Source organism: Dermacentor andersoni, chromosome 5 (genome assembly GCF_023375885.2).
Source record: "Dermacentor andersoni chromosome 5, qqDerAnde1_hic_scaffold, whole genome shotgun sequence".
Classification (NCBI taxonomy): Eukaryota; Metazoa; Arthropoda; class Arachnida; order Ixodida; family Ixodidae; genus Dermacentor; species Dermacentor andersoni.
The window spans coordinates 157,706,832-157,719,458 of record NC_092818.1 but is presented as its reverse complement, the minus strand read 5'-3'; the positions used below and the strand labels follow the sequence as shown (position 1 = coordinate 157,719,458).

The window sequence follows — 12,627 nt, the reverse complement described above, 5'->3', positions numbered from 1 at the left end:
TACAGCAAATTGTTTTCTGCCTTGAGAAAACAATGCCTGACAACGACGGTTCGTGGTTCAAGCGAAAGACAATTCACGAGTCGAAGAAGGTATTTATAGACACCGTCCGAATTTGTTCCAGCGAACACTTGTTCCATTTATTGATGTTCTAGACGATATAATAGAGAACCCGTTTGTAAGCATGCATAGTGACGTTAATTTATCTGGAACTAGTTATGATGTACACGGCGCCGTAATTAAAGGCGCTTCTACGTTAGCGGCACGGCAACTCGCCGCATGCCATTTGCGGTTCGCGGACTACCGGCCGACGGCGGTCTTGCTAGCAAACGGCGGCATATGCTTGTCACATAGAGGATCTCTCTGTGGTGCAGCGACATGGTCATTCATCGACAGAGGGGAGTGGTCGCGGCTACGCTCTGGCGTCGCCGGCAGCATCACCACCGCTGATCGCTCGCCGTCGATATGGTCGATGCGTAGGCCTGTTCTGGTTTACTTTGAATCTGTAGCCTGATGCCGCTTCAGTACAAACCACTCACGCTCCCAAGCCGCAATGTTTTCTTACCGTTCTTGGCGCTTTACGTTCTCCTCGCAATTAATTGCATAAAAAGAAAACATGCTGATATTTGCGGCGCCGGCGGCAATGCGAGCGTGGTCGAGGCGGTTCGCCATCGGTATAGCCGTGCTTATACAGCCGAACTTGACTTGTAACGGAACTCTCGTTGGTGCTAAACGTTTCACTGTAGACGTCGCTTTTAATAAAATGAACATTACGAGTAACTTTACTCTATAGCGCACATCATTATGTCTGGAATAGAAGCTTACATATCCAAAACAGCCAACGTTTGTGTCCCCGGTCGCGGAGATGCGCTGTTTCTGCAGTAAACGTGAAGTGTTCACCTTTTACGTTGGCTGTGATTTTGTCTTTGTAGCAATTTCATTTACTGCCTTGTCGTTTTGCACTGTCAAAGGCGCACAGCGCAGAAAACCCACTGCGGCATTTACGCCGGCAGGCGCTAATGTTACTCTTTGCGCTCCCTAAAGAAATGCCGGCTGTATATATTCTAATTGCCATTTCGCTTTCAATTAAATCAGATGCACACGGATATTTTGTCCGAGGAGCCGTAGAAATAATTGTTGAAGCGGCATGTGATCACACCTGCCTGCATCCAGCGTTGCCGTCTCTCATGCTCGTAGGTTTCACGAAAAGTAATAGAATGACAGGGCTATATACGGCTTTTCTAGTTGTGGATTGACCATGCAGAAGTAACTACGACTTTCAAGCTTTCTTTTTTTTTTCACGGCTTCTTGTACAGTACCGCCGCTGGCCATTTTCTTCTATTTGCATGACTGAACAATACGCGCGATGTGTGTCAGTTCGAAACTCCAGCGTTGGTTCCCCATTGAGCCAACTTTGCTCAAATAGTGACTGAAGCGTCCTCTTCATCACCGCAAGTCATCACGCGCCATTGTTATCACCATTGAGAATCGTCATGTCGTTTTACAGTGATGGCGTGAGAAAGGATCATTTAAACGTTCTCATGTTCCTTGTTTAAGCCATGGCCACGGGAAGCATATACAGGATGTCTACCAACCGGGAAAACAGGAAAAGCCGGGAAATCTCAGGGATTTTGAATAGTCTGGAAATACTCGGGGAAATCTCAGGGAATTTGTGCTTCCATCAGGGAAAATTAGCTGTAATTTTATTTAAAGGGAACGAAATTCGCGGCAATGCTGGCTGGAGTAACAGAAAGGAATCGTAATGAATCTACTTTGACGCCGTGTCCTCGGCTGGAGGATTTGTCAGTGTACAGTCAGCGACCGATTTTCCGGACGCCCGATAATTCGGACAGCTTCGCGGCACCACCACGTACTCCATGGAGTCAATGTATAAGAACGTCTGAAATTTCGGACGCAAGAACCCTTCGCCGTCTGATTTTCCAGAAACTTTGCCGTGACCGCTGGTCTGAAATGGCATTATTCAAACACAGCCACCACTGCCGCCATTTTGATTACCTCGTCGCCTCGAACCGGCGTTCTCGCACGCAGATCCGCTGGCAGCCGTCGCCACCACCGCGGCAGCGCTAGGCCTAGCTGCTTCGACGTTCGCCGTTAAGTTTCTTGCCGTTCGGTGCCGTGTTTTTCAATGAAGGAATTCGCCACTGTCAACAGTGCGATTCCACTTTTGTGGTCCTCGCTATTAGCTTCGAGGCTCGGAAAGCACAGTGCGTTTATGCATAATGCCGGTTTTTGAAAGTTGTCTTCGCCTTAGTACAGTAGTGTTACGTGGTCAAGCATACGCGAAAGTATTGCGGTGAAACATAACAAGCGTGGGAAGGGGAAATTGTCACGGGACGCTGTATGTATTCCTAAATTATACACGTGTGCACTCGCCATCTCTGGTCACAGTACCAGCACCGATATGCCTAATAAGTGTACTGGCAGGCATTCAGAGCTTTTTCGGGTGTGCTTGTGACGATTTTAGTCCTTAAGGACACTAAAAGACATGCATTCATTTTGTCGAACTGCCCGATTTTTCGTATGTTTTCGCGGCCCCTAGGGAGTACTAAAAATCATACGTTGACTGTACAAATGACCAAGAGGCTGGTTCAAATGGTTCGTCAAGTTAACGTGTGTCGGAAGGAGGACAAGAACAGAAAGCACTTACGAATTGAGGATTGAACGGGAAAGGAAGGGTGCTGCCGCCGTTTTGAAGGAGTTTGAGCTCAAAAAACGAAGTGTTGGCTAATGCCGATGTGCATTTGTCCCTCATCCAAACCAAAATAAACTCTTTCGAGCAATGAAACCCAACACTTAGGCGTTGTGCGCGGGCTGAGAGTATGTCTGGACAGTTGAGGGTGACTTAACAGCTGTTAAGAGAGAATCTCACTTGTGACAAAGTTCGGATATCAGATTATTTTACTCGCTGAAGTTAAACGTAGACGGGTTGCTCATACAGCGTCTTCAAGGCTCGTGTTGCGCGCGCTAAAAACCACTGAACCTACGCGTGTACGTGTTTGCAGCTAGCACCCCAAGTCTCTGCGAACTAAAATAAGAAGCGAGACTTGTTGCCGTTATTTATTTTCGTTGATAATATTTTACGTGCGTTCCCACGATTGTCCTGTGGCGAGGCGAGTACAAGAAGTTGCGCAAGGTCTTCCGTTCTCGTCCCAGCGCGGTGATTGGACGCGGTGCCGGTTCGTGAAAGGCGTTGTCTTGCTTTGTTGCGCGCGTGCGTCGAGTGCGTTGACGGCTCACGGCGCTGCTTAAATCGAGGGGCGTGGTTTGGGATCGGTTTTGCAGGAAAAGGAGAGAAGGCGCGTGAGGAAGACGGCGCTGGCGAGAGGCCTAGCTGCATAGCGCCTCGTGCGACGAGAAGATTCGCACGCGTTTGCGTGTAATCTGTCTCCTGCGCGGGGTGCATGCGCGCTCTCGGGAGGGAGAACGCGCCCCGTAGCGGCGGTCTGGAATGCAGCCGCGGTCAGCGGCATTAAATCTTGATTACGCTGCCGCCAGGGTGAACTCGGGGCACGCGCGCAACGCTGGCCCGGCGAGCAAACCGGACTGGCTTCTCTCGCGCGGGCCGCGGCCACTGCGCCGGCGGCTGCCAATTACCTCGGCTGGCTGTCTCACGTGCGCCCAACGCGGGCGCAGGCGATTCACTGCTAGCTGCGCCATTCCGTTGCTGTGGCGACTGCTTCAACAACCCTTCCGCGTCGTCCTTGGGGCTCCGGCGCCGGACGTACGCCGATCCCGTTCACTGGCCCCCTCTACCGGCTCGCGCGTGTGAAGTGCGGAACCTATTATGCCTATATAGATGCCATACGATGCGACGTAGAGTGTGAATCACACTTGTCTGGTGTGGTGAATCAGCCGATTCGATCACCATCTTTCGAGAAAGGCAGTACAAGCCGACGCCGCACGAAAGACCGCGTATGGACGCATTCCTCATGCTTAATTGGTTCATGCGGTGTAGGAAGAAAAAAAAAAGACCTTTAACTCTGCTGCTACTGCTAGCGACCACTGGCGCTGTCTGTAACCAGCAATTTGACTACTCTACTGTATAGACTAGCAATTCACACTGTAAACATTGATGCACAGGGAATTGGCATCTGGTGCATCCAGGGTTCCAAGTTTCTGCCCACTGGAATATAGAAAGCAGTCTACTGGTACGAAATAAAGCCGAGACTCGATGAACTCGGACGTACGGTTTTGTTCCATACGTGTCTAGGTCGCTCCTGTATTAGTAAATATGGTAAACCAACGATCCCTCTTCCTCATGTTTCAAATTTTTCTACAGTCACAGCCAACACCTTCCTAATTCGCCCGTAGATAGAATTAATTTGACGCACATGTGCTTTCCCATGTCGAGCGGCGACCACAAGAAACGCATTTCCGACGTAACTTAGCGGCGACAAGAACTTTCAGCGTCGGTGCGCCAACGTTTGCGACGCGCTACGACTTCGCTCCTCTATATACAGCCATGTGATGCCTGCAGAATAAAAACAGAAGGGAATAGTTCTACGCTATTGTGACCATAGTGTGCGAGCATCGGAAGGTGAACTTTGTGTCAGTTTCCTTATAGGTAGCGGAGAATGTTTTCAAGAAGGGCACATATGCGCCTTGGCAGAACTTCTTACGTTCCGCGTGCAAGAATTGCAAGCTTCTTCTTAGAAGAGGCAACGTTTATATCATGTTGCACCAGATGGGAATACTCGCAGCGTGCTGGAATTTCTGTGAACCGGCACTCTTCTAGGCGCATCAGTCGCCTACTGAAACCTAACGGTTTCTGAGAAAGTAATCCTTTTCATTTTGGCCCTTGTGTGCGTTCCTGCTCTGTATACAGACGCCAGAACCCTGGCGCTGTAATGTATTCACCGTCACGACGCCCGCTCGACGCCTCCAGACGATGCCAAGGATGCGTCGTTAGGCTAGCAGGTGTTTGGAAAGCGTGGCGGTATGCAGAGCGCCGGGGCAACCGGAGCTGCGGTCTTTTGCCTTCGCGCGTTTATTGCGTCTTTTCTTTCTTTTTCGCTGCTAGAAAAATAAAACATACGTGAGGTCGAAGCAGCTACACCTTTACTGGCGCGGCTAATCGCATGCTCGAGGATATCCCGTGGGTCGACGGCGGAGCCATGTTTCGTTAGAGGAGCCGACTTAATGTCAGTGCCAGGCTGTTCTGTGCTATATATACGTGGGCGGCTGGGGGAACGTGGCGCGCCTCGCTGAAGAGCCAGACCGCGACCTGGTGATTAGGTTTAACCTAACCCGTATGCACCCAGGGGGGTCTCGCCGAATGTTTTCACCGAAAGTGGCTGGAGAGAGAGGTTTAATTGGAGTGCTCGTTGCTTGGCGTTGTCGATCGAGGCGTCCAGAAGCGCTTGCCGACGCAGATGTGGTGTGATCGCCTTTATTGCGTCCTTCGTTCGCGGCGCAACAGTCAAAATCCAGAAAGCTCGTCTGGTTTGTGTGATTCTGCACGCCTCCGCTTGGACTACGAGGAGAACAGTGTTGGTGAACATTAAATGTTGGCTTACCTGTTACCACTGAATTTGCGCCAGCTAGACGAGGCAGATATATGCGCACCGTACTGGTTAGTCAAAATAGCAACTGGCTTGCTAGCCACATGTAAAAGTTCTCCTCAACAAGTTCCAGGACGGCAGCGATAAAAGAAGATAACGATGTACGCATCGCGTTTCGAAGCGCTACTCTATGACTATCATATCCCTCGCACAACTAAGTAGCTTACGGGTTTGCGTAAGTACCCGGCAGGTGGTGAGGAGCATGGCTACTGCGATTGCTGGATTGATGTAACACGGTACATGATCTGCGGAGGTTGTGAGTTCGGTGCTCACTAGCGGTCGCAACCTCCACAACATAAAAAAAAAAAAAGTCGCAGCAACAACTCGCATCGAAAGCAATCCATTCGTGAGTGCACAGCTCCTAAAGAGCGTCCGTCGAAGCTGGCTTCTCCACATCAAGTGCGCATGTGAGGTGAAGCGCGCTTCAGTGTAGAAGTGTTTGTGTTTTTGCATGCGTGTGATCATGTGTGCACCGCACGCTCATTGCTTTGCGGGCGTCGCTGCTGCAGGCTAAACTGTGGTCTCCGATTGTCACGCACACATCGATGAGGACTGTTAATCTGTAAGTACGTGTGTAGTGCAGCCATAAGCATTATATGAAAACAGGTTATCCCCCAGCTTTGTGGAAGCCTTGTTTTTTTATAGCAGTTTTAGCCTTACCATATAATTCGCAGAAGTGGAAGAAGAGGCAGGCAGAAGGTTTTGCAGAAAGCGTCAAGCAGCTCTTAGATGGAGAAGAAAAAGAGGAAGAGAAGGCTGCCTTTAATTCCGTAGGCAGCACCCAAATCCCTTCTAGCACTTACGTATGGTATCTTCTATCGCGTAATTGGAGGCGAAAATAAACATATATGTTTTCTTACCCTGTCCCACCGGTGACCCGCAATGTGATCACGGTGGGAGCGAATAGGCGACATGCATTTCTTGCTGGGCAGAGCGTCCGTGTCCGTGACGGAGGTCTCTGGGTTCAGTCCGGCTCTTTGCATATATATAACTGTTTCTCCACAGCTGCCGCCCTTATATTGAACGCTGTTCCTCCCGAGTTCACACAGAAAGCGACGTAAGTCAAACGAACGGAGACCGATATAGTACTGCCGTTTACAAATCGACAAAATTTCGCGTCGTCGGTCCGTGTTGTTTTCTCACTCCCAGCTCTTCGCGTCCAGTGGTTCAGTCCATCTTCTCCGTACTGCCTTCGCATCATCCCCCGCCCGGAAGCCGGAAAGCCGCGACTTCAGTTCTGCACCCCGAACTGCCCGCTGGTTGCCAGAGCGTCTGATCTGCTTTTAATTTTTAATTTTCCTTTTTCTTTTTTTGACGGCGTTTCGCGGCGTCCCCTAATGATGGAGCGGCGCATTGATGAGACGGCAATTAGGTGCGCTTTGTCGGCTCACGCGTGCGCGCCCGACAGGAACGGCAAGCCGAGCTGCACTGAACGAATAAACAAAACGGCGAAATGAGAGGAGCTCGGAGCCGTTCGCCCGCGCGTGCCGGTTTTATAGCGTGAGTATAGCGAACGTCTGGGTAGCTGCGGCAGCAGCGGTGGCCGTGCAGAACGCTTCGCGGAACCAATCGGTCGTTGAAGGCCGCTCCGGAAAGGGGGCCAGGGTGGCTCAAGGTCACCGGACCACCTATCTTCGCCCGTATTATTATTTCTTTCCAGCATCTCATTCCAGCCTCAGTTTCTCTCTGCATGTTCGCGTTTCTTTTGTTCCGCACCCCTGACCGGTGGTGCGCCTCCTTGCAGAGCGCACCAGCTGGCCCTTCATCCATTGTCCAAAACCTGCTTCAGAGCCCGCTTGGTCAGCTTTCGTGCCAGTCGGCCAGTTCCGCAACTTCCGTCTATTAGGCAAGCCCGTGGGGCGATCTCGCGCGATCCATCGCGGCCATCCGAAACTTTCGGTTCCGTCGTGACGCGATTGGCAGCAGGGCCCACGACGGCGAGCGCGCACGACCTGTCATCGCGTGTGCGCTGGGAATGCGGCTCGCAATTGGCCATTGCGCGTATACACGGACGAACTGTGCACCAGCTCGTGCGAGTGCCCCTACGTACTATAGCCCTTTGTAGCCGCCGCGTTTGCAAGGATGGTGTAGCGAAGCCAGTTTAGACACAGCGGGGGTTACGCATGCCGAAGAGCAACTGTCAGTAGAGGCTGTTTACATTAGTCTTTATGTAGCGCGACGAGCTACGTCAGCGATGGCGATTTCATAGAATATAAGGATACACCTTGCGGCGTGAGGCTTCGCGCGGTCGCGGTTCAGAACAAAACCGTTTCCCCACTGCCAAGCATGTGCAACCTAACATTCCCAAGAGAGCGGAATGATCATCCACACAGCGAAACCAACGGACTTAAAACGACAGAAAGCTGAGCTAGTTGGTAAGGATTCATTATGCAAAAAAGAGTTGAGGCGTGCAGACAGGACACAAGAGTAGAGAAGTCGGCGTTCGTGTTGTCCACTTCTCTACTCTTGTGTCGTGTCTGCACGCCTCACCTCCAAGAGACTTGCATCTATCTCATTTCGACAAATTTCGTTTCTCCACTGAACCGGATGCTTTTGCCTCACCCACTGTCTTCAGCAATTGCAGTTTTTTTCCCTCATTCTTCTGAGCCTGCAAAGCCTGCTGAAAGCTCAATTGTGTATCCTCGATGTGTAGCAGAATAGCCCTGCACGACTTGTGAAGGCACGCGTCGTATGTGAAACATGTTCAAGGCTACGATAGCAGGCTTTCATATGCTCGCGCCTTCTCTTCCGCCCGCGACTTCACACGGGGAGACCGCTGCTGCGAGTCGTGACTAATAGTAATTAGGCGTTCTTGTTATCATGACTGTGCTTTTACAGCATGTATACGTGCAAATAGTTGTAACTTTGCATAGCTACATGGGGCTTTCCTCTTCCTGCCGGCAATAAATCGGTGGTATCGTGCATTATTTAATCGAAATTTCTATACCTGTGCGTGGCACGAGCATAGCGGGTATCACAGCTGGCGAAGAAAATACGCGAATAAATTTTTTTCATGTATCGTGCGAAACACTGCGGAGAAGCAACTCCGTATGACGCAGGGCAGCGTGCCTTTTCCTTTATTTGCTTTTCTCACTATGCCTTTCAATGAAGTAAGCGCGTTTGGCCCTCTCGTACACTGGCGTTTCGCCGAGTTCTGCGCACATGATCGTCGAGCCGTGAGACCGCCTCCTGAGCGCTATAGGCATGCATCCCCGGTTCCCAGTACACGAGGATTGAATTTTCACAGACGCATGACCGAGTACACGTGTTAGGCTTTCAAAGTAGCATCGTGACCTGCGTGGGTGCGACATCCAATCTCATCTGCTCCTGCTAGGACGCCGAGTAAATAATCGAATCAAAACCCGCGGACACGAACCGAGCTAGTTCCGCGGCTGCGCCGTCAGGGTGGAGAAACCGAGTCGCCTCCCAGAATTCCTGCACTGGTCCTCGCCTTATACCGGTGACTTCGGAAGGCTTTGTGACCGACTTCGGGGAAACTCGCATCAGAATATTTCTGGCTGCGAGGTATGGCGGTTCAATCAGCGCACGAACGATTGGATATAGTACATGGATTTGGCCTAGTCTCCGTCCTTCAGGCTTGATTTGTGACTTTGGAAATCGATCATTTTCAACAAAATGTTGCGTCATAAGTTACGGTTATGCAAGCGCGCAGAAACATATATCGCTTTCATGTGCTTATGAAAAATATAATTGCTCGAAATTTTAGGAAGATAAAGCGTAATAAATAACGCCGGAAGAACTTCTGAGGCCACAAGCACGAAATTGATAGACAAATCCACGTAGCTATACCCATCGTTTCCGTAATAGCTGAACGATGGGATCGCCAGAGTTCCCTTTAATAATTTTTGTTGGAAACGACACCTGCACGCAGTCTTGCCTGCAGGCATCTCGGGCAATGCCCGTGCCCGGCGCACCGCCTGCCCAAGAGCGTCCCTGCGCGGCAACGCGCAAGCCATTCTTTCTAACAACTAGGAAAGGCAGGTCTTGTTACACTATATATAGGATGCTAGATCTATCGCGGTCTGTGACAGATATATGGCCTGCGTAATAACTTTGCACCGCACCTCAGCCGCCCTTTCGCCTCCCGTTGGACACGCGAGCACCGTGGATCCGGCGAAACGGCCGACGGTCAGATAATTTTGAACAACAACAACAACAACAACAGCAACAACATGCTGGACAGCCTGTGCCGGCACTTTTGCGTATGCGCCGTAGCAAGAGAGAACAGTGCGCACTTGACTTTTACTGAGAAATGGCGACATGTTCAATTGATCGCTGCGTCGATGACGCGTTCTTGAATTGTCCCACGCTTAGCTAAAGAGCGCTTTAAGGCAGCACACAGTCAAGGTCCGCTTCTCTGCGGGAAAGCAAACTCGACATATTCAAGAGTCTGTTCGCAAATGTGAAACATTTCCAGGTCTTTTTAATTCACGGCCGGCTTGCGCACGTACCAGACACTATATACAGCATTCGCCCTGATGCGCAGTTTGGTAGGTGGCAGGTTTTCCGACATTAACGCATGGAAGTGAAGGCCCAGTGGAAACTACGTTTGTAGCGTACAGAGAAGGATTGCGCAGGTATACACTTACGCTTTAGTATTGTACTGTAGCTGTTGGGATGATACGACAAACTGCTGCCTTAGCCGTACGGGACAAGTATATGTTAACCTATACAAGCTTACCAGCAGCCAGGCGCATTCAAACAGTATATTCGTCCTTTATGCGAGTTCAAGAATCCGCAACAAGCGGAATTGATGCCTGCCTCATTTTTATTCAGTACCTTAATTTCTCATGAATGGCTATTGTTCCCCCTTTCTGATCTTCCTTTCAAGGTGGCATTTAACTTTTCTAGGACTTGAGTCACATAGTACTTTCGATCGTCATCGAGCCAGATCCTAATCGAGTTTCTCAGCAGCGATTGGGGAGACCCTTCCACAGCCTGTTCGAAGGATCGAGCCAATCGCAAAAGATAAATTCGATTCCGATCGGGCTCGATCGCGATTGAAAGTGCCCCGTGTGACCCCGGTATCTCCCACGTGATCACTTCTGATCTAACGCATTCTTTACATTTAATAACGGTGCTTGCGCGCCTTCGGATCTCTACACGCGCACCTCCTATATAGTCTGCAATTTATGAAACGGTGAAAGCGGAAAATTGCCCAAACTCTTGTAAAGTGAAATGCGTTCCCATGCGCGGTCCAGGTCAGCTGTCGGTGTCCGAGTAAACTCGCCTGTTGCACCACCGTTGACATTGATGGTGGTGATGGACAGGCGCGCAAGCCGTGAAAGCGAGAATGTGTAACGAAGTTTAAAGGAAAACGGCGATACATGTGCACATAAGGACCAGCTCGCGTCCATTTGACATCTTATTTCATGAATGCAGCGCCCAGCCGCAAAGGATATCGGGTTGCGTGATGCCCAAAACACGCTTCTGCTGGCAAGCAGGTTTGGAGCTTGATTGGCACAGACGGAAGTTGTATGCGTCTAACTAAGCAATGTCCTAATACTGTCAGGTTAGCTGCCGACGCTATGCAAAAGCGCTTCGGCATGTGCACGTGGTCCAGATACAATTGCACGTTAAATCATGCGGCATATGAAAGTTCGCGAGCATGAGCTTCTTACGCGGATGCATGTTCTGGAGTCGTGACAAAACTTTCCGCGCTTCTTCCCCGCAGATGTCCCTGGTGGAATGGAGCGCCGCCGGGCGAGGCCACGACGAGGCGGACAAGGAGAATCGCGAGCAGCCCGCCAACCAGCTGCAGCCGCAGACTCCGCAGCAGCAACAGACCCAGCAACAGCAGCAGCAACAACAGCAGCAACAACAGCAGCAACCGACTCAGCAACAGCAGCAGCAACAGCAGCAGCAACCGACTCAGCAACTGCAGCAGCAGACTCAGCAGCAACAGACGCTGCTGCTGCAACACAGCAACGAGAGCTGCGGCGGTGGCACGCCGGCTTCTGCTGCGAACTGGTGGGCGGTCCAGGTGACAAGCCGCGAGCGCAGCTGGACGCTGCGGCGCTCGTACGACAACTTCCGGCTGCTGGACGAGCAGCTGCACCGATGCGTCTACGACCGGCAGCACTCGCGCCTCCCCGAGCTGCCGGACCCTGCCGACCTGCCGCAGGAGCCGCAGGAGCGAGAGGTCGGTGGTCGCGACCCTCTTCTCACTCGCACGCGGATCGCATGCAGTTCGTTTTCAAGTTGACCACATCTTAGTAAACACTAGTGGCGCACCTCTTTCTGCTCGAGCACACATGCAAGTTTTTTTATAAATGATCTTAGGTGCAAGAAATAAGACACGGATAACATAGTAAAAGGCACGGACAGGCGCACTAGCAGACGTTACTAAACACACATGAAAGCTTGTAGACGATGACGAAGGAAAGCGCGGATACCTCTAACTGGGACCGGCGGCTGCTTTAGAAACCTGGCCTTGTTTCGGAAAAGCTTACAGTTGATTGCGAGCTTGAGCGGTATGTATGGTGGTTTGATAGGCACCAACAAGGCACAGTTCTTATCGAAAGTTTCCACGCCGCGCGACGATCGTTCCATTCACTCTCCAGAGCTCTGGTGTGCCTGGGACCCAAATTCGTGCTGCGCAGTCAAGTCTCGTCATACACGCTGTAGCCTCGGAACTTTCTACAAAGCCAGCATATGTTGGAAGATCGCACTAGAACGTTGCGCGAAGGGCGAGACCCCCGCACTGCGTGCCTGGTGCAGCTTCACACATCCTCATATTATGGGTTCGTTGACGTCGCCGAACGCTTCAGAATAACGCTTCCTCGCCGCCTGATCGAAACCGCGCGGTGTAATTCGACAGCGCCGCCTCTTCCTGGAGGCCAGTCATTGCTATTGTTCTTCGAGGAAAGTGCAAAGGGTGATGGGAAAATACTGTTTTCCTCAGTTGCAGTCCTTCCGTCTCTCGGCGGCCCACTGGTTGCATGCCCTGCTTTAATATGGCAAGACAGCGCGAAAGTGAGAGAGAGAGAGAGAGCTATTTATTAAAAAGCAGAGTGATTAGCCAGCA

General features: G+C 51.1%; 1 protein-coding gene across 3 annotated transcripts in view; it reads left to right on the top strand.

The window, feature by feature from the left end:
* The window catches only part of CdGAPr (GTPase-activating protein CdGAPr), a 269,494-nt gene that overhangs the window by 188,253 nt on the left and 68,614 nt on the right, over positions 1–12,627 (top strand). For all 3 annotated transcript variants that reach the window (XM_050178971.3, XM_050178972.3, XM_050178970.3), the window contains one exon: positions 11,275–11,742. In XM_050178971.3, the coding sequence (XP_050034928.2) occupies positions 11,275–11,742 (468 nt within the window). The remainder of the gene's footprint in view (positions 1–11,274; positions 11,743–12,627) is intronic.